Source organism: Eptesicus fuscus, chromosome 10 (genome assembly GCF_027574615.1).
Source record: "Eptesicus fuscus isolate TK198812 chromosome 10, DD_ASM_mEF_20220401, whole genome shotgun sequence".
Lineage (NCBI taxonomy): Eukaryota > Metazoa > Chordata > Mammalia > Chiroptera > Vespertilionidae > Eptesicus > Eptesicus fuscus.
In genome coordinates, this window is record NC_072482.1 from 5,152,661 (window position 1) to 5,175,564 (window position 22,904).

The following is a 22,904-nucleotide window of genomic DNA, read 5'->3' on the forward strand; positions in this document are numbered from 1 at the left end:
GCCCTAACCGGTTTGACTCAGTGGATAGAGCATCGGCCTGCGGACTCAAGGGTCCCAGGTTCAATTCCGGTCAAGGGCATGTACCTTGGTTGCGGGCACATCCCCAGCAGGAGGCAGCTGATTGATGTTTCTCTCTCATCAATGCTTCTAACTCTCTCTTCCTCTCTGCAAAAAATCAATAAAATATATATTTTTAAAAATCAATAAAATATATTTAAAAAAAGAAAATTGGTTCTTTGGTGGGGGGAGGGGTGAAAAATTTTACATATAATAATGGTTTGCGGTCCTCCAAGATTCACCCTGTCTGACAAAATTTTATTCCTTAGTATTTAATTTCTTGTTGGATTTGCTTAGATATCACATGAGTAGCATTGATGTTGAATTCATGAAAGGTATACAAAATGTATGGAAGATCAGTATTACAAGCTGGTGAATAGCTGGCTGTGATTAGAGGACTTTTCAACCCATCATTTAGTGAAGTGCTGAAAAAAATATTGACAATATCTGAATGAATATCTAGTAGCTAGTTAAATTTTTTTTTGTTAAAATATATTTTTATTAAATTTTTACAGAGAGGAAGGGAGAGGGGGAGAGAGAGTTAGAAACATCGATGAGAGAGAAACATCAATCAGTTGCCTCCTGCACACCCACTACTGGGGATGTGCCCGAAACCAAGGTACATGCCCCTTGACCAGAATTGAACCTGGGACCCTTGAGTTCACAGGCCGATGCTCTATCCACTGAGTCAAACCGGTTAGGGCTAAATATTATTTTTCATGTCAAGCAAAGGTTAAAACTTAAGTTTACTTAATATATTTTTAATGAAATTAATTTAAAAATTTCAACTATTTTATTTTTGCTAAAGTAATTTTGAATAATTAAACATTTGATTATATTGGTGTTACATATTTATAGAAATTGTAAATTTGCATATGTAATTTGATAAATTATAATTTATATAAGTTAATAAATTGCATTAAAAATTACTCAGCAAATATAAAGAAAATTTAGTTTTTCTTAACCTTGCATTGAATAAACATTAGCTTTATATTTATTCTTCTTATGTATAAAGCACAGATAGACATATAGTACATTAGCAGTATATGTCTGATATACAGTATATCTGAGGTATTAAAATTTCATAGAGGGTACAATTGGAAAAAATATATAAAAAGGCTCTTTAGAGTAATTATGAAAAAAAGATTGAGAAATGGAAAAACTGGTATAGGTGTATCTCTTGGTAGGATGTTGATTAGTCAGAACTTGTGAGATCTATATTGGAGGGAAAGGACCCTCCTAGTTGTAGGTTTGCCATTTTATACCTAGAATATCTCATGGTATTTCCCTTCATCGTAGTAAGGGACAGGGTGGACGTGCAGACCAGGATAGGGCAGACAATACATATATGTAGAATAATTCCTCCTCTTACAGTTCTTAGAGTTGAGTTGAAGAGATAAGTATTTTGAACTCTTCATTTAGTAGAGTGCTTGTCTTTATTTTGTTCTTTTTCTGGCATTTTGTTCTGTTCTTTCATTTGGGACATGTTTCTTTGTCTCCGCATTTCAGCAGCCTCCCTGTGTTTATTTCTATGTATTACGTAGAGCTGCTATGTCTTCTGGGCTTGGTAGAGTGGCATAATGCAACAGGTATCCTGTAGGGTCCAGTGGCACAGCCTCCCTGATCACCCAAGCTGGGCACTTCAGGTGTGTCTCTCCGCCCCCCCTGCTCCCCCCCCCCCCCCATGGGCTGTGTATACCCTCCTGTGGTAGTTGAGCCTTGACTGCTGTTGGCACATCAGTGGGAGGAATTTACCCCAGGCTGATCAGCTGCAAGGCCTGGCTGACTGCAACCACCACCCACCATGGAGGATCAGCTATGTAGGGGCCCATTCCACAGAGTGGGTCTTACAGAGATACCTATAAAACTTCAGTGGGTCTCTGGTGCCTGCTGAGTGTGTTACTGTGGAGGTGGTTGGGTGGTGCTTGGAAGTAGTCTGAAGCTCCAAACAGGTGTGCTGGCTCTGGGGACTCCCAGAAGGTGCAGGCCAAGATCAGTCACTGTCTGTATTCTGCCCTGGGCCATGACGCTTGAGCTACAAAACTCTGCAGATGGCTGCTATTTGTGCTGGACTTGGAGATGCCCAGGGTAGGCCAAGCCTGGAACCAAGGCCAGCTGCTGCTAGTACCAGGCCTGGAGCCTCTTAGCGAGAGGTATGGGGCATGCTGAGGCCAGATGCTGCTTGTTTGAGAGATTTTAGGAAAGTGAAGCGTGAGCAAAATAGGCCATTCATATGAAAAAGCCACTGGAAACAGCTTGGATGGGTCCACAAGTTTGGTGGAGCCGGGTCTCAGGGAATCAACAGGTCAGGGCTAACAGTGAGCCAGATTGATGGAGACTCAGATATGGTGCTGGCCTGCTGGCTCTGTGGGGAGAGCTCATCAAAAGAGCAGTGCCTGTGCCAGCACTTCTGTTTGGGAGAAAGCTGCCCCCCAGCTCTCCCCCTGATGCCAGACAGTTCAGTTTCTCCTTGTATGTCCATGGTATCTTTTGAGCTGCTATCCCGTGCTGGAGCTCAGAGTGAGTGAGTCAGAGTAAGTCTATGTAGAGGCCCTTTAAGAGGAACTGTCTGGGACTCTGTGTCACTCAGCCACAATGCCTGCTGGTTTTTATAGCTAGAAGTTATGGAGACTTTCCTTCCTGGCACTGGAACCCTGGGCTGGGAGCAGGGGGAGGGGGCCTGGTGTGGGGCTGGGTCCCCTTGCTCCTCAGGGAGGACCTTCGCAGCCAAGATATCCCTCCTGATTTTTAATCACCACATGTGGGTGTGGGACCAGCCTGTTCCATGTCTCTGCTTCTCCTACCAGTCTCAGTGTAGCTTCTTTAAATCACTAGTTGTGGGACTTCTATTCAGCTAGGTTTCAGGTGGTTCTGAATGATGGTAGTTCTGTAGTTTAGTTGTAATTTTGATGTGGTTATGGGAGGAGGCGAGTACTGCATTTTCTACTCCACCATCTTGACCAGAGGTTGATACTGTAATTGACTTATTGCTAAAAGTCCCAATTTACCTACAATATTCTATATGTTTACTTTACAGTGTTCTTGCTAGTGTAGTATTTTTAGTACTCCATGGTATTTTGTATGTGCAGTCCTTAAAGATTGTCTAATATCACAGCTTTCACTCTGAGGCCAGGGTATGAAAGGAAATAATAACATGGGTCCTGTTTTTTGAGGGAGACTCTGCCTTATGCCTCTCCAGGTGTGCTGAGGGACAGTAATACAAGTATTGTTAGGTTTGGAGGAATCAATCAATCAATCTAGGTTGGTATCATGTATCTATGGGAGACCTGGGATTGGAACTCCTAAATCCTGAGTTTTTCAGTCGCTTTTGCCTTTCTGGAAATTTGGCAGCCATTTATAGAGACAGTGGATATACTTTTTTGGGGGATCTTTTAGAGCATGTCCATTGGCTGTTGCAACTCGAAAAAGGAGGGACTCAGTCTTGAAAATCACCTGAGGTGCACTGTGTATCAGGTCCTGAAGAGAACTTTTAATGCTTCAAGAGGTGCTTAGTCGTCTTCGTTCCTCCTGTTGCTAATCACCTTTCTTTTTGTTTTATAGGTGTCTCTGCAAACAGACTCATGGATGGTGCCATGCAACTTACCTTCCGCAAGATGGCATTTGACTATTACCCCTTCCACTGGGCAGGTATGGGAATTCTGAATGGGGCCGTTCTAGCCTGGCCCAGGTATTGAGCGCAGATTCCTGAGTTCATCACCCACTGCCCCTCAGGACGGTGCAAGGGCTTGCAGCACCTGAGATATTGGAAATAGCCCTCTTGCAGACGACACCTTCTGGAAACTTTCAGGGTCCATTATAGATTATTCTTTATCAGGGATGAGAGGGACTAGGGAGGGAAGGCAATGCCCGAGATGTTGCTTTTGATTCTGCCTTTTGCCCCTTACTTCACTGGTTAGAGCCTCTCCAGTAGTCTGTAGTCAGAGATGGTGGCATCCAGAAGCTGGCCTTTGGGAAGCTGAGGGGATGGTCACATGTGGAATCCAGAACTTGAGTGCTCTTGTTGATTTTTACATATCTTAGAAAATTCTGGATTAGGGCTGAGGGATCAGATTCTGAACTATGACTATACCAGTGGAAAGGAAAAATTAGACATTGGATCATGATCTTGGACTAAAATCTTTTTGCTTTTTTGTTGCACAGGCGACAGCTGCAGACACTGGGTACGGCACTGTGAGGCCATGGAGACCCGAGGCCAGTGGGCCCAGAAATTGGTGATGGAATTTCAGAGTAAAATGGAGAAGTGGCATGAGGAGATGGGTCTGAAACCTCCCTGGCACCTGGGGGTAGACTCTCCCTTCCAGAAAAAAGCAGGTGGGTTACAAGGAGCTGGAGGACTCCTGTTGCTTATCCTCTGGCTATTTCCCTTTGAATATCCAGTGAGACAAAGCACTGGACTAGCTGGTTATCCCAACCTTATCCCATGAGAGTCATTAGTGACCTTTTTCTCTACCCAGTCCTGTTTGTCCCCAGGGATGGCTGCAATGTTGCGAGAGGGTGCCATCATCTCTATTCAGTCGCTGTTGCTTGGTCTTAGCGAGAAGATAATTTTTGAGTTCCATCCAGAAGCTAGACAGTGTTAGGCTGTCTTTCCTACAAATGGCATTAATGATCTTAGGGTCATCACTTTATAATCCTGATTACGATTTTTTACTTCCTAATTCTATTAATAATGAGAGTTGAATGTGTCTGAGTGTCTTTCTCACCTTTTAATTTTTATTTAGATTCTCTCTCCAGTACTCGAAAGAACCCCCTTGAGAGAAACCCCTCTCAAGGAAGAAAGGCTGCCCTTCGGCCTCCAGCGTGGAATCGCTTGCGCTCTAGCTGCCTGGTAATACGGGTGGATGACTTGGACATCCACCAGGTGAGGAGTCCAGGGCACGGGGAAGCGTGATTGGAAAGGGGTGGGGCGGTTCCTTTGGAAAACAACAGTGTGAACAAAGTTGTGGAATTTGGGGTCTGTTTCCCTAACTTCTGGGTGGGTCGACACTTATGTTTCCTTCTGAGCATGTCTGTTGAGATCTGTACTTGGGATTCCATCAGTTTCCTGTGAATATCTTACTGCAAACCTTACAAACCTTCCATGGAAAACATGAACTTGTGGATAGTGTTAGGTGTGAGAATGCCTGGGATACGTGGAGAATACGTGTAGAAGCACTATGCTCCCTGGGACAGGCTAGGAGGATCGTAGAGGAAGTGTAGGAAATTCTACTCTGGGTGCAGCACAGATGCTAACAGCAATTTGTAATAACATAGGTTTCTACAGCTAAACAGCCCAGTAAGAAGCCATCTACACTCCTTTCCTGCAGTCGGAAACTTCACAACCTACCCGCTCAGGTCTCTGCCATTCACATTGAGTTCACAGAGTATTATTTCCCAGATAATCAGGAGCTTCCGGGTAAGCATTGAAGGTGGCCATTTCTTCCTGTCCAGGCATGATCTTCCCGTTTGTCAGACTTGGGACTATACTTACATTCTCACTGTTGTTAGAGTTAGGGTATTGGAGTTAGTTTAGCACACCTTTGTTAAAGACTCTGCCCTGTATAAATACGTACCTTTGCTCTCTTTGTAGTCAAATGAGTACTAGCTCGTAAGTAGGAGTCGAGTTGCTACTTTGTACATAACGATTCTCTTCTCTGCTTTCCAGTTCCCTGTCCCAATCTCTACATTGAGTTAAATGATCTGACATTTACTGTGGATCCTGTCAGCTTGCTCTGGGGAAACCTCTTCTGCCTGGATTTGTACCGCAGCTTGGAGCAGTTCAAAGCTATCTACAAACTGGAAGATTCCGGCCAGAAAGATGAGCACTTGGACATCCGACTGGATGCCGTCCGGTTGAAGGTAGGGAGAGGGTGGGATTCTTGCTCCCTGTTGACAGCCACAGCTGCATTTCGCCCGTTATGATCCAGGGTTCTGCTCTGTCCTCTTGACAGAATAAGGAAAACAGTTTCACAGCCCCAGTGGTCTTTCCTTGTGTGTTAATGGTGGGGCGTGCAGATATTCAGATGGCCATTCTGAATTGGGTTTCCTTTTCTCTCTGAAGGTAAGCTTCCCGCTGGAGAAGAGAGAGCAGGCTGGGCTGCATCGACCCCAGGCCCTAGTCTTCTCTGCATCGGCCATGACTGCCACCAATACACGTCATCCCCCACACTGCAGCTGTCCAGACCTCCACAGTCTCTTCCAGGGTTTTGCTGCTGCTGAGTTCTTTCATTCCAATTATGTTCAGTTCCCCAAGGTCCCAGGTGGCTTCAGTCTCCTGCATATGCTTTTTGTGCAGCATGCCTTCCAGATGGATTCCAGCCTCCCTCATGCTAACACCCTCCCTCCCCAGAGGCCTAAGGCTTCCCAGGATCTCTGGTCCATCCACTTCCCCCAGATCTCCTTGGACTTTGAGGGAACCGAGAACTTCAAAGGCCATACCTTGAATTTTGTGGCCCCGTTCCCCTTGTCCATTTGGGCCTGCCTACCCCTGCGCTGGCAGCAAGCCCAGGCACAGAAGCTCCTTTTGGCAGCAGAAGGGAGGCTAAAACCATCAGCCAGCTTTGGCAGTCCTGTCCAGTCTGGGGCCCTGGCCCCTGACACTGTGTCCCATCTGAGGTCAAAGACTGAACATGATTTGAAAAGCCTGTCAGGCCTTACCGAAGTCATGGAGATTATGAGAGAAGGCGGTGGTGGTGTGGACATCAAAGAGCCTCTGGCCGAGCTGCAGGACACGGCAGAGGTTCACATGCTTGTACACTCCCCTGAACATGTCCAAGTGAGGCTCGACCACTACCAGTACTTGGCTCTGCTCCGCCTGCAGGAGGTGCTCCAGGGTCTTCAGGAGCAGCTGATTAAGGATACAGAGGCCATGACTGGGTCTGCCCTGCAGGACCAGACAGCTTGCATTGGGGTCCTCTTCCCCAGCGCTGAGGTGGCTCTGCTCATGCATCCTGCCCCTGGTGCTACCGAAGCTGACTCTGTGGGTTTAGATACCACCAGCCTCATAGATTCGGAGCTGTCTCCTTCAGAGGATCGGGAGCTGAAGTCTGATGCCTCCTCAGACCAGGGCCCAGCAAGCCCTGAGAAGTTTCTGGAGGACAGTGGCACTGAAAATCTGGATGCGGCCCAGGATAGGTCACTGCCTCTCCATAGCGATGGAGAGCTGCAGCACTCAGCTTCTCTTGCACAGCAGTTGGCAGGGAAGGGCCATGAGGCATTTGATTCCCTACAGGCCAAGAGACTGAGCAGAGCCCAGGCATCCAGCTCACCAGCTGCCCCAAAGCCCCCAGGTGTTAGGGATACCGCTGTGAATGGACAGGGTGAACTTGCACCCTTGAAGAACATTGAGGGAGAATTGTCAAGTGCTATTCATACGACCAAGGATGCCACCAAGGAGGCTCTGCATGCCACCATGGACCTCACCAAGGAAGCTGTGTCTTTGACCAAGGATGCCTTCAGTCTGAGCAGAGACCGAATGAGCTCCACCATGCACAAAATGCTGTCCCTGCCCCCAGCCAAGTGAGTGGTTCTCTGCTTCCTTCAGTTACCCCATCTCTTCCTCCTAGTTACGGTCATTAGACTTACAGTCTTTTACTGTGAGCATGTTTAGAGTGGGATGTACCGTGCAGTCCCAAGAATGCATAGAATGGCCTGTTTAATGTGCGGCAAAGCCTTTGGTTTTTCAGAGCTGCCTGCAGGGCAGGGCAGTGGAGGAATTTTCAGGCTACTTGGAGGGTAACCGGTACACTAATTGGAGAGACTCATTTTCAGGCTACATCTGATTCTGTGCTAAGTGAAGAACCAGAAATCGCAATAAAATAACAAAATCCCATGTGATTTCACTTGCCTCCACATATCATAAACTATTCTTGAGCAGCTTTCAAGTCAACTTATTGCTTCTTAAGATTAAATTATCCCCTCTTTCTCTGATTTGCTGTTATATCAGATATACTATATCAGAATGATAATGCCTGCCATCTGTATGATATGCTAGTCTTTTCAGTGAGCGCTAGTGTAGCATTTTGTTTGGTTTGATCCCCACGGCAGCCGGGTAGGTAGCTGCAGATATTTGTATCCTTAGTTTATAGCTGAGGAAACAGGCCTCAGGGAGGATGCGCCCCAGAAACCTGTGTTGTGGATAAAAAGCTGGGCTTTGGATTTACTCTTTTTTAAAAAAAAATATATTTTATTGATTTTTCACAGAGAGGAAGGGAGAGGGATAGAGAGCTAGAAACATCGATGAGAGAGAGAGACATCGACCAGCTGCCTCCTGCACACCCCCCACCGGGGGATGTGCCCACAACCAATGTACATGCCCTTGACCGGAATTGAACCTGGGACCTTCCAGTCCCCAGACCGACGCTCTATCCAATGAGCCAAACCGGTTTCGGCTGGATTTGCTCTTTTTGATATATCTTATCAATGCCTGCCAGGAGAATAGAGGAGGAGGAAGTTCATCCTCTCGTTCAGCAATAATTTTTAAGCCCTACTGTGTGCCATTCTCTGTGGTAGGCACTGGAGATAAGTAGGGAGTAAGCAGAAACACAGAATGGAGCCAGAAGAGTGGAAAGGTATAGATTTTCCATTGGGTGCCTTGTGGTTTTAGGAAAGATAATGAAGACTACAGGAAATCTTTGCTGGGACATTTTGTGGTTTGGGGACCTCGGTATGAAAACTGGTGGCTTAAGAGCTTTTGTCTGAGTGGATTGTCTTAAGTGGCTCTCTCAACATTGCCGGTGGGTGTGCTAGATCCTGCTAGGCATACATAGTCTAGGACAGTGATGGCGAACCTATGACACACGTGTCAGCACTGACACGCGTAGCCATTTCTGATGACACACGGCCGCATGCCGAGGATGAAACATTTGCTGCTCCTGAGGATGAAACATTTGCGACTAGAGTCTTGGAGTTAGTTTTTTCCTCAAAGTGACACACTACCCGAGTTATGCTCAGTTTTTTGGCGAAGTTTGACACACCAAGCTCAAAAGGATGCCCATCACTGGTCTAGGAAGAAGGAAACAGGAACCCTTTTAAGGGGGTGAATGATATAATCCCTGCCAACATTTATTGAGTGCTTTTTATGTCAGGCACTGTCCTAAATACCTATAAGATTAATCCTTTGAACTCTGGTAACAACCCTATAAGGCGGGTACTGGTATCACTCCCATTTTACAAATGAGGAAACTGAGGCTCAGAGAGTTAAGGAATTTGCTCAGAATCACACAACTTGTGAGTGGTGGGGCGAGGATTAAAAGCCTGGACTCCCAGTCACCAAATGTGCTGCCTTCTCTAAATGCAGAAGAGTAAGGGAGATGGAAGGAGGAGAGATGAACAGAACAGAGAAAGGTGTGGGATACAAGCTCTTTTTTAAACACCTGCAGTGACTTCCTGACTGGGCAGGCCAGTGGCCTTTTCGCAGTCCTCACCCTGGACTCCGCAGTGGCAGCGACTCCTGCCAGTCAGTTCATCCTGAGCGTGTGCGACTTCAGAGGGAGGAGTCTTTTCTACTTCCTCAGCTGCTCTCTTCTTCCTTTTATCCTGTAAATGTAACCATGTATTCTCATCACCTTGGTCACAATTTTTTAATTATAAAAATGATTATGCTCACTTTGTTGACAATGTAAAAAATAGAAGAAAACATGAAAGCCGCTTGTAATGATGCTGTCCAGAGATAGCCACTATTTACATTTTCATCCATTATCTTCCAGTATTCATATATATATTTGTGTATCCATGTGAATGCTGATATGTGTATACACATATATACACAAATACGGTTTTTGCAATGGGATTATATTTCTATAGAATATAGAAAATGTCCAGTTTTATTCACTTAATGTTTTATTATGTGTATTTTTCCATTCGTTTTCCTATTCAAAAATTATGTGTACATAATTTTTAATGGCTCTATTACGTTCTAGCAAACTGTTGTATCATGATTTCTTCATCCATTCCTCTGTCTAGGGGAACTCATTTAGTCTGTTTCCAGTTTTCCTCAGCTAGAACTGATGCTGTGTTAAATGCCCTTATTTTTGTGAACAATACTGTTTATGCAGATTAAATCTAGAATAGAATTATTGGGGTCAAACATTACAAACATTTTTAAAGTTCTTGATGCATTTGCCAAACTTTCAGAAGATTTATATCAGCCTGTGCTCTAGGTTATTTTATCCATTTCCTCACTTCTGCTATATTCCCTATTTTCATTTAAAAAATATTTTTATTGATTTTTTACAGAGAGGAAGGGAGAGGGATGGAGAGTTAGAAACATTGATGAAAGAGAAGCATCAATCAGCTGCCTCCTGCACACCCGCCACTGGGGATGTGCCCACAACCAAGGTACATGCCCTTGACCAGAATCGAACCTGGGACCTTTCAGTCCCCAGGCCGACGCTCTATCCAGTGAGCCAAACCTGCTAGGGCTATATTCTCTATTTTTAATCCTGACTTCCCTCCCCTACTCATTTAAAACTATCTACTGCACGAAGCTCCACAGGGATGTCCTAGGAGTGCCTGGAACCTCACATACATACAACTAAATTCCTTATCTCTCCCCAGACCAGTTCTTTCCCCTTTTGGTATCATCAGTCTGCTCATTCAAGTTCTACATTTTGACTCCGCTCATTCAGTCCTTTGTCAAGTTCGGACCACAATTCCTAGAGCAGGGATTCTTAGATGTAAGCCTGCTTCAGAAACAGCTGGAGGGCTTGTGAAAACACTGCTGAGCCTTACCCCCAGTTCCTCATTGAGGGAATCTCATATCAGTTGCTCCTGTCTGTCCCCAAATGTCAACTGTTTTAGAAAACAATTAATTGAATTCCTCATTGAAGTCTTTACTTTTTAACTTGTTAGAAAAAGCCTGGTCAAACTTCCTAAAACACAGGTGTGATCTTGTTATTTCCCTACTCTAAAACCTTCAGGCTTTTTCTCAAATATTACCTGAATTTAACTGAAATATTTCATGTGGCATAAATCACATGGCACTTTACAGTTTTTATTTATTTACTAGAGGCCCGATACATGAAGATTCGTGCAAAAATGGGCCTTCCTTCCCCTGGCTGCCGGCACTGCCTTCGCTCTGGCTGGAGCTACCTTTCTGCCTTCCCACACTGCCCAGAGGCCCTGAGCAGCTGGGGTGGGGTGGAATGCCTGCGGCCTGCCCTGCCCTCAGTCGATTGGCGCCTGCGTATGCAAATTAACCTGTCATCTTTGTTGGGTTCATTTGCATACTCAACTCCTAATTGGCTGGTGGGTGCCATGAAGGTATGGTCAATTAGCATGTTACTCTTTTATTAGTGTAGATTTTAAACTAGAGGCCCAGTGCATGAGATTCGTGCACTGGAGGTGGGGGAGTCCCTCAGCCTGGCCTGTACCCTCTTACAGTCTAGGACCCCTCAGGATTGGGCGTAAGCTGACAGTCAGACATCCCTCTCACAGTCTGGGGCTCTTGCAATTTGGGACCCCTCGCTCCTTACTGCCTGCCTGCAGCGGAGGTGGGAGAGGCTCCCGCCACCACTGCTGCACTAGCGAGCTGTGAGCCTGGCTTCTAGCTGAGCAGCAAAGCACACTGACCATCAGGGGGCAGCTCCTATGTTTAGCATCTGCCCCCTGGTGGTCAGTGTGTGTCATAGGGACTGGTTGTTCTGACATTTGGTCAATTTGCATATTAGCCTTTTATTATATAGGATAATCAATTGTATTTCTTTAGAGTATATCAATACTGAGCAGAAGGTACAGAGATTTCCCACAATTCCTAGAGCAGGGATTCTCAGTTGTTTTCCAAACACATTCATATATAATCTTTCATCCAGGATTTTCTATAATTTGACTGCAACCATATGGTAAAGTGAAAAAAAGTGCTTTGGAAGAAGGTAATAGACTTGAGTTTTTCTTTTTTCCTTTTTTTTTAAGTTCATCTTTAACCATGAGTCAGTTTCTTTATCTATAAAACGGGAGAGTAGGATTAAAAGGTATTTGAAACCCTAGCCAGTTTTCTCAGTGGATAGAGCGTTGGCCTGTGGACTGAAGGGTCCCAGGTTCGATTCAGGCCAAGGGCACATGCCTGGGTTGTGGGCTCGATCCCCAGTAGGGGGCGTGCAGGAGGCAGCCGATCAATGATTCTCATCATTGATGTTTCTATCTCTCCCTCTCCTTCCTCTCTGATATTAATAAAGAAATATATTTTATTTAAAAAAAAGTATTTGAAGGCTTCTTTTCACGATGTTATGCCTTTTTAACTTTATCTTCCATTTCTTTCCCTAAATTTATGCTCCAGTTAGGTTGAGCTACTTACTAGTCTCTAAAGGGACTTTTTGTTTTCTGGTTCTATGCCTTTGCTTATGCTGTTTCTTCCCCATAAAATGCTCTTTTCCCTACCTCTTTCAGAGTCCTTCAAGGACCAACTCAAATGCCGTCTCCTTCCACAAAGCCATTCTTGATCCCCTTCTCCTCATCTTGCCCCCTCTTTGATATGGCCTGGCCTTTGGCTTGTACCTCTGTCCCTCTCTTACGGTATTTGTAACTTACTCCCATATGTGTTATTTATGTTTGAGTCTCCTCCTGCCTTCTAGATGATAAATTCTTGAGGACAGGGGATGTCTTATTCATCACTTTATTCGCCCTCCACCTCTGCCCTGTGCCTAGTATGGTGCCTTGTATGAGAAGTTATTCAGTAAATACTTGTGGAATGAATGTGGGTGAATTCAGGTGCTATTCATTAGCATGGGCTGTAGGTAGTTGTTCTCTTCTCTTTTTGGCATGACCTTAAATAACCTTGACATTGAATGTTGATAAGGTAGAGCTGCTTATGCAGCTTGAAATGCTGGAATATGAGGATTCATAAAGGCCGCCTGTTAAAATGGTGTGACACACCTTTCCCCTATAGTAAGTAATAGTTGACATCAAAGTTTTTGTATATAATAACTGTCTGGGCTGAAGGGATGGGTATTGCAAGGGAACGAAACAATGTTTCTGGAACCACATCTGTGGGTTTTGTTTTTGATTTTTGAACAGGGAGACCGTGGCCAAGATAGATGAGAAGGTGGCAGCCCCAGTAAGTGGAGGTGCTTCCCGACTCCGATTTTTTTCCATGAAGAGGACAGTATCTCAGCAGTCATTTGATGGTGTCTCCTTGGACAGCAGTGGCCCTGAAGACCGGATTTCAGTAGACAGTGATGGCAGTGATAGCTTCGTGATGCTCATGGAGTCTGGTAAGTGGAAGCAGAGCCAGCTGATGTTCTAGAAGCCCAGAAAGCGTTCTTTCTGCTGCTTGTATTCAGACTGGTAGGATGCAGAAGGAGCTGAGATTTGATAAGATAGACATTTTCTTAACCAAAAGAGAAATTTTAATGGATTTGTGGCTAGCTTTATCCCCACATCTTCTAGATGATTGTTTAGTGCCTGACCTTTATCACAGAACGAGACTAGTCTTACAGCCACCCAGCTGCAGCATAGCATTAGTTTTGTAACTGGTGTTAATGGTGTGTGTGTGTGTGTGTGTGTGTGTGTGTGTGTGGTCTGGTTTTTGCCTAACTATGTATTTTATTATTGAAAAATAACTAGGATCTTTTTGTCTATGATAAAACAACTTTTAGGAATTAGATCAATTTAGCATAGGAAATTACACTGGAAAGCAAACTTTTAAAATTGTTCCTTGCGCTAGCTGGTTTGGCTCAGTGGATAGAGTGTTGGCCTGCTGACTGAAGGGTCCTGGGTTTGATTCCACTCTAGGGCACAAACCTGGGTTGCAGGCTCGATCCCCAGTAGGGGGCATACAGGAGGCAGCCGATCAATGATTCTCTCATCATTGATGTTTCTCTCTCTCTCTCCCTTCTCCCTTCCTCTCTGAAATCAATAGAAATATATATATATTTTTAAAATAGTTCCTTAAGTTTCTAAATGAAAAAAAAAAAAAGAGAGAGAATGTACTGTTTCTTAAGCTGAGTGGTGTGTGCCCATGTTTGTTTTGTTATTATTATTTTTAAATATATTTTTTATTGATTTCAGAGAGGAAGGGAGATGGAGAGAGAGATAGAAACATCAATGATGAGAGAGAATCACTGATCAACTGCCTCCTTCACGTACCCCAGGGGATCAAACCCACAACCCAGGCATGTGCCCTGACTAAATTAAACTGTGATTTCCTGGTTCATAGGATGCTCAATCACTGAGCCACCCCAGCTGGGCTGTTATTATTATTATTAATTCCTTATGGGAAATTTCAAATATATATAAAAGTAGACAATGAAATCATGGACCCTCATATACCCATTACCTAGTTTCAGATATTAAGAACACATGGTCATTTTTGTTTCATACATACTTCTGCCCACTTCCCTTCTTCCCATGTTATTTATTTATTTTTTAAAATATATTTTATTGATTTTTTACAGAGAGGAAGAGAGAGGGATAGAGAGTTAGAAACATCGATGAGAGAGAAACATTGATCAGCTGCCTCTTGCACACCCCCTACTGAGGATGTGCCCGCAACCAAGGTACATGCCCTTGACCGGAATCGAACCTGGGACGCTTGAGTCCGCAGGCCGACGCTCTATCCACTGAGCCAAACCGGTTTCGGCCTTCCCATGTTATTTTGAAGCAAATCCCAAACATCATTTGATCCATAAATATTTTCATTATGCATCTCTAGAAAATACAAACTTTTAATTATGGTAAAAGACACATAAATTGACCATCTGAACTCTTTTAATTATAATTCAGTGGCATTAAGTACATTCAGATAGTTGTGCAACCATCTCTACTACCCATCTCCAGAACTCTTCATCCTGAAAAAATGAAACTCTACCCCCATACTCCTGTTAACCATCATTCTGTTTTCTTTCTCTATGAATCTGACCACTCTAAGTACCTCATAAGTGGAAGCATACAATACTTGTTCTTTTGTGACCATCTTGTTTAACTTAATCTAATGTCCTCAAGGTTTATTCACGTCGTCGCATGTGTCAGAATTTCCTTCGTATTTTGTTTATCCATTTTTAAAAATGATATATCTTTATTGATATCAGAGAGGAAGGGAGAGGGAAAGAGATAGAAACATCAATGATGAGAGAGAATCATTGATCGGCTGCCTCCTGCACGCCCCCACTGGGGATTGAGCCCACAACCCAGGCATGTGCCCTTGACCGAAATCAAACCCGGGACCCTTCAGTCCTTGGGCCCATGCTCTATCCACTGAGCCAAACCAGCTAGGGCTTTGTTTATACATTTATCCATCCATGGACACTTGACTTACTTCCATTTATAGACTTTTAAAATATTTGAAGAAATATCTTGTACTTTTAAAAATTAACAATAATTCCTTAAATTCATCAAATATGTAGTTAGTCTTCAAATTTCTAGTCTCATAAATGTCATGTTTTGATTTTGCAATTGTCATTGTTTTTAGAGATTGTATTTGAACAGAAGTTTTTGACTTTTAAACTCTTTTGTTGTCTTTCTTATGCAGAGTCTGGTTCAGAATCTCTTCCACCAGGATCTCTTCCAAGTGTCCTGGACAGCGTTGGTGTTCAAGGGAGCTCCATCGTGGGAAGCTGTGGACAGGGGTCACCGGAGGCCAACAGTTTGGCCCCCCCCAGTGGGGAAGACCTCCATCCTCACCCGGTCAGCTGCTCTACTTCCTTCTCTGCAGAGGGCAGGCTCCAGGCTGGAAGCTCAGGAATCAGCTAAGATAGTCTCCTTTTACAGGTCTCGGTTCTGGTGCTCAAGGTAAATGAGGTCTCTTTGGGGATTGAGGTACGTGGTGAGGACCTGACTGTGGCCCTGCAGGCAGAGGAACTGAGCCTGCAGCACCTGGGCACCGTGGGACTCTGGCCGTTCCTGCATGGACAATGCCCAGGTAAGGAGGGCGGCCATTCCAGCAAGCTGGTGGGATTTGTCTGGGGCAGCCATAGCTTAACTGGTTTCTGTCACTGCTCCAGTGGCAGCTGCCCTAGCCAAGCCCTTAGCCTTTCCCTCCAGTAGCCATTGGGGGAGGAAGCCACCTTCTTTCCAGGAACTTCTGGGAGCTTTTTCATTTCCCACATGCTCCTTAAGCTTATGCATGAGGACAGTGTCCACTTATTCGTTCGTGTGGCTGCTGACATCAAATTATATCTGACCAAGGAGCTTCTGTCACTCAGATTAAACCCTTTGATGTGAATTATCATTTAGACTTTAAAAGATGACAGGAAAAATCTGGGCTTGTGTTACATTTCATTTAAAATTTTGGTCTTTAAAATATTCAGGTAAATACTAAGGAATAATTATAAGGTATATGTAAGGTATAAAAAAATAATAATACAGTGAATCCACGTACCCACCTCCTAGTTTAATAAAACAGGGCCATTAACTTTGAAGCCCTGGGACTCCTCTCCTGAACCTCTGCCTCTCCTCTGTCAGAGGGAACCACGGCACCCTGAATTTTGTATTTGTCACTTTCTTGCTTTACAATGCTTCCACTTGTGTTTGTATCAATGTATTATTTTGCTTTGTGGGGTTTTGCTTTATTCTAAGTGGAATTATAGTTTTTTATTCTTTTGTGATTTCTTTCAAGCAACATGATATTCTTCAGATTCTTCTAGGCTGTTGTGTTAGCTATAATTTATTGTGTCTACTATATAATATTCTATTGTGTAAATATACTACTTTTTGCTTTTTAAAAACAGCTTTATTGAGGGTATAATTTTTGCTTTTTATAAAGCAGCGTACTGTGAAATTCAATCACTATAAATGTATAATTCAATAATTTTTAGTAAGTTTACAGAGTTGTGCAACCATCACTATCACCCTCAAATACCTCTTGTACCCATCACTATATTTACTTCTTCAGTCTATTCTGAACAGGCATTTGGGTTGTTTGCAGTATTTTTGTGTTGCCCTGAACATCCTTGTTCATGTCTCTAGTATGTATGTTGGAGAGTTTCTCCAGAGTTCTATTCCTGAGGATATCATTTCTAGGTCATTAGGGAAGTTATAGCTCTAACTGTTCTAGATAATGCCAGTTTGTTTTCTAAAATGGTTGTACCATTAACAGTTATGTAAGTACACGGTTGTTCCATATCCTTGGCTACAGCTGAGATTGTTTTTGTGGAGTTTTGAGATTAGTGTGGATCCTGCTTGGCTTTATCAGAGAGGCGTGCCTTTATCTGGGGAGACCAAGACTTGACAGAAAGGAAGAGACATTCAAATTTAGCAGAGTAGAGGGTTCTATGTTTTCAGAGCTTTCCTTGGCCATTCTTAGCAAGGCCACCTTTTTTGGCTCTTGCCCTCCCTTCCACCATGGGCATTATAGCCCGTGGTCTTCGCCGTCAGGCTGCTAGTGCTCAGATCCTGTCCTGCTATTATAAGTGGTGTAACTTTGGGCAGTTATTCTCTGGGTCTTAGTTCCTTCATCTCTAAGATGGGAAGGATGATAATATTTTTGGCATAGGGTTGTTATAAATATTACGTAATATTTGATTACATAATAAAAGCATAATATGCTAAGTGTCTGATGGGTCGAACTTTTGGCCGACCCCTCGATCAGTCGCTATGACACGCACTGACCACCAGGGGGCAGATGCTCCTACCAGCAGGTTAGCTTGCTGCTGGGGTCCGGTGATCAGGACTGGGCAAGAGGGCTGGACACGCCCTGGAGCCCTCCCATCCCCGGCTGATCAGGACTGGGCGATCACTTGCCAGACCGCGGGACCCCACCTGTGTACGAATTCGTGCACTGGGCCTCTAGTATATACATAAAGTGCTTAGAACAGTCCCTGACTGTTATTTAATTAATGTTTTCTTCTGTTGTTTCTAAGGTACGAGCTTTCAAGAATCCTCAACTTCGAAGACTTGCCACATCAGGCCAGCTGTGGGCCTACGCTTTGAGGTGGGGCCTGGTGCAGCTGTTCATTCCCCCCTGGCCACAAAGAATGGCTTTCTGCATTTAGTGCTTCAAGGCTGTGACCTTGAGCTGCTCACCTCAGTGCTCAATGGCCTGGGGCCCTTCTTGGAGGATGAGGAGATTCCGGTGGTAGTTCCCATGCAGATTGAGCTCCTGACCTCCAGAATCACCCTGAAGGTGAGAGAGACTTTGGGTTTTCACCCTAGACTTTATCAGGCCAGGAATTCTGGCAGTGACAGCTTTAGCCTCTTGCCTTGTCTCTGTAAAATGAGTGAGGAGTGAGGGAGGAAAAGCATATTCGAATTCTTTGTCAATGTTATAGCTCTACATACATCTGTGTTGTCAAAAAGCCCTGTGTTCAGGCCCGAAGACCTTGTCTGTAGCCCTGACCTTGTCCTTGGCGTGCAGCCTGATTGTGTGCAATCCCTAGTTTATCTGATCCTGTTTCACCATCTCTAGAATGGGAGAGACTCATTGTGCCTCTCACACCTTGCAAGAATGTATGGATAAACAATGACATACAGTGCTCACACCTTGCAAGAATGTATGGATAAACAATGACATACAGTGCTCACACCTTGCAAGAATGTATGGATAAACAATGACATAGCAGTGCTTCAGACTGAATGGGAGAAGCCTGGGTTGTTACCTGATTGCTCTGCGTTGGTGGGGGCATCATGCATTCCCTCTTTCCTGTAGGATGATATCCCCCCCATCTACCCAACGTCTCCGGGTCCTGTGCCCATCACTCTAGCCATGGAGCATGTTGTGCTGAAGCGGAGTGATGATGGTGTGTTCCATGTAGGCGGTGAGTTGGGCTTGTGAGCCCCCTGGCTTCTCTGCCTTTCTCCTCCTGTAGGAATAGGTGACAACTGGGAATTGTCTGCATCTGGGCAGCCACTTGTCATTTAGAACCTTTGCTTTTTTTTCCAGTTGCTGCTCAGGACAGACCATCAGCCGAAGTACCGAACAGTGAAAAGAGACAGCTCCCAAAAGAACAGGTATTTTTGGTGCTCACAGGGGAGGCTTTTGGACAGCGAGAGGACCCAACTGAACAGTACCTTCCCCATAAGCCCCTAGGGACTGTAGTCGCAGAAGCTGGTAAAACCCAGAAGGCTGGCCCTAACTGGTTTGTCTCAGTGGATAGAGCGTCGGCCTGCAGACTGAAAGGTCCCAGGTTTGATTCCGGTCAAGGGCATGTATACCTTGGTTGTGGGCACATCCCCAGTAGGGGGTGTACAGGAGGCAGCTGATGGATGTTTCTCTCTTATTGATGTTTCTAACTCTCTCTCCCTCTCCCTTCCTCTCTGTCAAAAATCAATAAAATATATATTAAAAAACAAAAAAAACAACCCCCCCCCAAAAAAAAACAACAACCACACACTACCCCAGAAGGCTGGAAAGGTTTGTGCTGTATGTGGATGGGTGGTTTGGGCTCTGTCACCTAGTAGCAGCCTCTAGATGCGCTGAATAGAGGTTGTCAATCAGGAGCTGGTGGTAGAAGGACGGTTGCTGAACACACATCTTCCAGCTGTTGTCCCTGTAACGGATGAACTCTGAAGAGGGGATTAGACTCCTAGAAAAAATCGTTGGGTTCTCTTGATCATTGGCCAAACTTGTGGATCTTTCTTCCACCTTGTTCTCTTACTGTTTTTACTTTTTTCAAGTTGTGTTACTTTATTCATTAACTGAATTACTTATTGTTTCTCAGGTGAAAGAACTGTCTGCCCTACAAAAGGAACTTATAGAAACTAAACAAGCATTGGCCAATGCCAACCAGGAAAAAGACAAACTTTTTCGGGAGCTTAGGAAATATAACCCCTTCTTTGAGCTCTGACTGCTGTGGCTCAGCCATCTGTGCCAAGGAGAGGCAGTCACCAGCACCATCAGCACCCGCGAGAGAAGGCGGCTCCAGTGTTGAATACGTGGGCTAAGGATGCCAGAGGGACCGGGAGTGCTTAACTCCTTTCTGCCAGGTGTTGTCACTGGGATGGCACACATGGCCAAGCATGACTGTGTTCCAGGAAATTGGGGGCAGCTTTGTGCGTGGCTCACGCATCCCGTCTTGCCTATATAAAGCTGTTGGGTGCTCTGCACACTGGGTGGCATCTTCTCCACACTGTAGGGCCATTTCACTGCATGGTTTCATGACAGACATTTGCTTCCTCCACAACCTGTGTGAACAAGGGGAAGTGCTCACCTCCTCAGTCACACACACAGCCACCAAAGATTCTCTTCCTAGAGCTTCCTGTAGCAGACCTGAACAGTCCTGCCTGAGCTCTGGCCACAGGGGTGGAGTGCAACAGGAAGCAGCCAGCAAGGCGGGAGCCAGGAGAGGCACGAGATAAGGGAGACCGGGACCCTGCTTTTTTTGGAAAGAGAACCAAAACTAAGCTCATATCTTCTTGGCTGATATTACAATCAGATTTTTCAGGGTTCAGCTTCCTTTGTTATTGCTTTGTCATTGTGATGCTGTGGTAGAAAGTAAACAGCGGCTTTCCCTTCTGTAACAGTTTATTTGAAATTTAAGTCAAGAAAATAATAATCACTCTGAGTTAGATGGTTGAAGGCATGATGTGGTGGGGACCAGCAGGGAGCTTGGTTCTGAGCCCCAGGTGCCTCTCCTGCGGCTGCACCTCGGAGGTGCTTTCCTGTCTCCCCAGGGTCCCTGGCACATGTCTCCCCAGCACTAGGACTTTCTACCAGCACTCTCCTTAGCTCTTGGTTCGGGAGCTGAAATGTGTTTTAAACTATAACATAAACACCTTAGTCTGTTGCACCCCACTCCCCTCTGTCACGGTGGCTTTTTAAAATCATGTAATTTTGACTTAAAAAAAACCAAAAAACCCTTCATCCTAGCTAGGTTTTGACCCCTGCCCACAAAAAGCGCAATTTCCTCCTTTCTTTCCTACCTAATTCTTCCTTAACACTCTACCTTCATCTATACTCTTTTGTGTACTTCAGACTGTGTTGATTGGACAGAAACTCATCAGCTAACTCACCTTGAATCGGCAGGATGGTAAATTAGTGATTTAGTAGTGTCAGTAAAGTCTTGATCACATTGACCTATTGAAGGAAAGTTAAAATGTTTCCCTGTGGGAAATCATGCCCAACTTGTATATTATAGATTTTTTAGGATAAAAAGAAACATGTGTTCAAGAAGGAACAGTATCTAATTTGTTCAGACTTCTAAAGAACTTTTGCCAAGTTCTTCATTAAGGCAGTTTAAAAGCACCAGTTACTGTGAGATTATGGGAATATTTTGGAAACAACTTAGAGACTTAAGAATAAACATGTTTCTGGAAAAGAGTGTTAACAGGGGAAGTTTCCTACTGATTGATGGTTGGTTTAACCTTATTTAATATTTTCATAAATAACCTGAAAGTAGGATATTATAATGCAATCATATGTCACTACTTGTAGGCATTGAAAGGTAAACCAGAGACTGTAAAACACACACACACACACACACACACACACACACACACACACACACACACAGCAGAAGGGCTACAAGCCAGGCTGTGAATACTCAGGAAAGTGACAGGTGAGTGGGAAGGAATGCACTTACAGAAAACAGCACAGCAGCTGACAGTGCGCTCTGTTAAAACTCAGAATAGAAATGGAGGCATTGCTGAGGGGAAGGGTCGATGTGCTATTGTGGCCAAAAGGCCAACTACATCATCAGCAAGGGCACATGAAGACAACCCAGAAAAGGACCTCACACATGGCCATGCTAGTGTCTTAATCACCTGTGCACCTTGGGTCTTACTTAAAATATACAGGTGCAGAGAGCAGCAAAAATGATGGGGGGTGGAGGTACTAAGATGAGGACCCATCTTGAATGATGATAGCGGGGGGGTGGTGTTTGATCACATATCCAGCAAGAGGAAGGACATGTTCACCAGGTCCTGAAATACCGCAGAGCCTTAGGCAAAAGGAAGCACTTCTCATAGCAAATCAGAAACTTGTGGAGCTTGTCAAGTGCTCTGGCAGGACCTGTGCAGGGCTGCAGGGGGTTGGGGGGTAAGGAGTCCTTGCATGGTAGAGGCCCCCGGAAGGAATTGCAGGCCACTAGGGCTATTTGGTGAAATACAACTCCCTTCAAAGGCAGAATGGAGAACAAATGGATCACCAGTCCTCTCTGGCATTTCTAAAGTCTTGGAAGGGGAGGAGGGAGATCCAGTCGTTGGAAAATGGAGTTATTCAACTTTGGGCTCACCAGAATTGGTTTAAAATCACACTGATTTTCTCCCCCTTTTCTCCTCCCCGGTCCGCCATATCCCTCCATGCGAAGAACATGCCTAATCGGCATTGCCTGGTATACCTTTACCTTAAGAACTTGTGCTTGGTGGAAGGCAGTAGAAACCCGGGCAATACCAAGGTTAACCCCGTTAATAGCCAGCTCAGTTTCTGGGGCTCTGGTCCAGGTGACAAATGGAGCCCGATATTTCACTTCCATTATACAGCAGCTTTGGCTATTGTATCTTGAAACCGTCCCTCAGGAAATACGGTAGGGGTCATTTGTCCCATGGAATTTTAGTAAACATCTTGTGTAACTTCCTGCTTCTCTTCAATGGAAGAGGGAAGATTTTCTTTTTTCATAATGAAATGTGAACTGGTTATCATCAGGATAAATGTAAAGGAAAAAAATGGTAGCTCCTTTGGACTGCTTCCGATTTCTGCCTTGGAGCTTGAAGACTCTGAACAAGAAATAATACCTCACGAAATCGTCTGGAGTGACGACAGCACCACTTCCCAGACGCCAGCCACTGCACATCAGCATTTCGGCTGTGAGACCTTTACAACTGTCTCTTCTGTGACTGTCTGCATTGCCTGTTTGTGTGGATGTACTGGAGATATGCTTTAGTGCACCTGCACTGGTGTCAATCTCTCAGCTGAGCTGCAGGGATGGTTTTCAATCTCAAATTGTTTTCAACTCACTGGAATAATTAACCTAGTTTCTCAA

The 22,904-nt window shown here is 44.6% G+C and overlaps 1 protein-coding gene across 2 annotated transcripts in view; it reads left to right on the plus strand.

The window, feature by feature from the left end:
• The window catches only part of BLTP3A (bridge-like lipid transfer protein family member 3A), a 62,398-nt gene extending 39,494 nt beyond the window's left edge, over window positions 1–22,904 (plus strand). For both annotated transcript variants that reach the window (XM_054722066.1, XM_054722067.1), the window contains 13 exons: window positions 3,619–3,705; window positions 4,219–4,389; window positions 4,800–4,939; window positions 5,332–5,473; window positions 5,723–5,916; window positions 6,119–7,575; window positions 13,069–13,265; window positions 15,521–15,675; window positions 15,760–15,910; window positions 17,850–18,112; window positions 18,635–18,743; window positions 18,869–18,936; window positions 19,647–22,904. In XM_054722066.1, coding sequence (XP_054578041.1) covers window positions 3,619–3,705; window positions 4,219–4,389; window positions 4,800–4,939; window positions 5,332–5,473; window positions 5,723–5,916; window positions 6,119–7,575; window positions 13,069–13,265; window positions 15,521–15,675; window positions 15,760–15,910; window positions 17,850–18,112; window positions 18,635–18,743; window positions 18,869–18,936; window positions 19,647–19,772 — 3,260 coding nt within the window. In that variant the 3' untranslated portion in view covers window positions 19,773–22,904. The remainder of the gene's footprint in view (window positions 1–3,618; window positions 3,706–4,218; window positions 4,390–4,799; window positions 4,940–5,331; window positions 5,474–5,722; window positions 5,917–6,118; window positions 7,576–13,068; window positions 13,266–15,520; window positions 15,676–15,759; window positions 15,911–17,849; window positions 18,113–18,634; window positions 18,744–18,868; window positions 18,937–19,646) is intronic.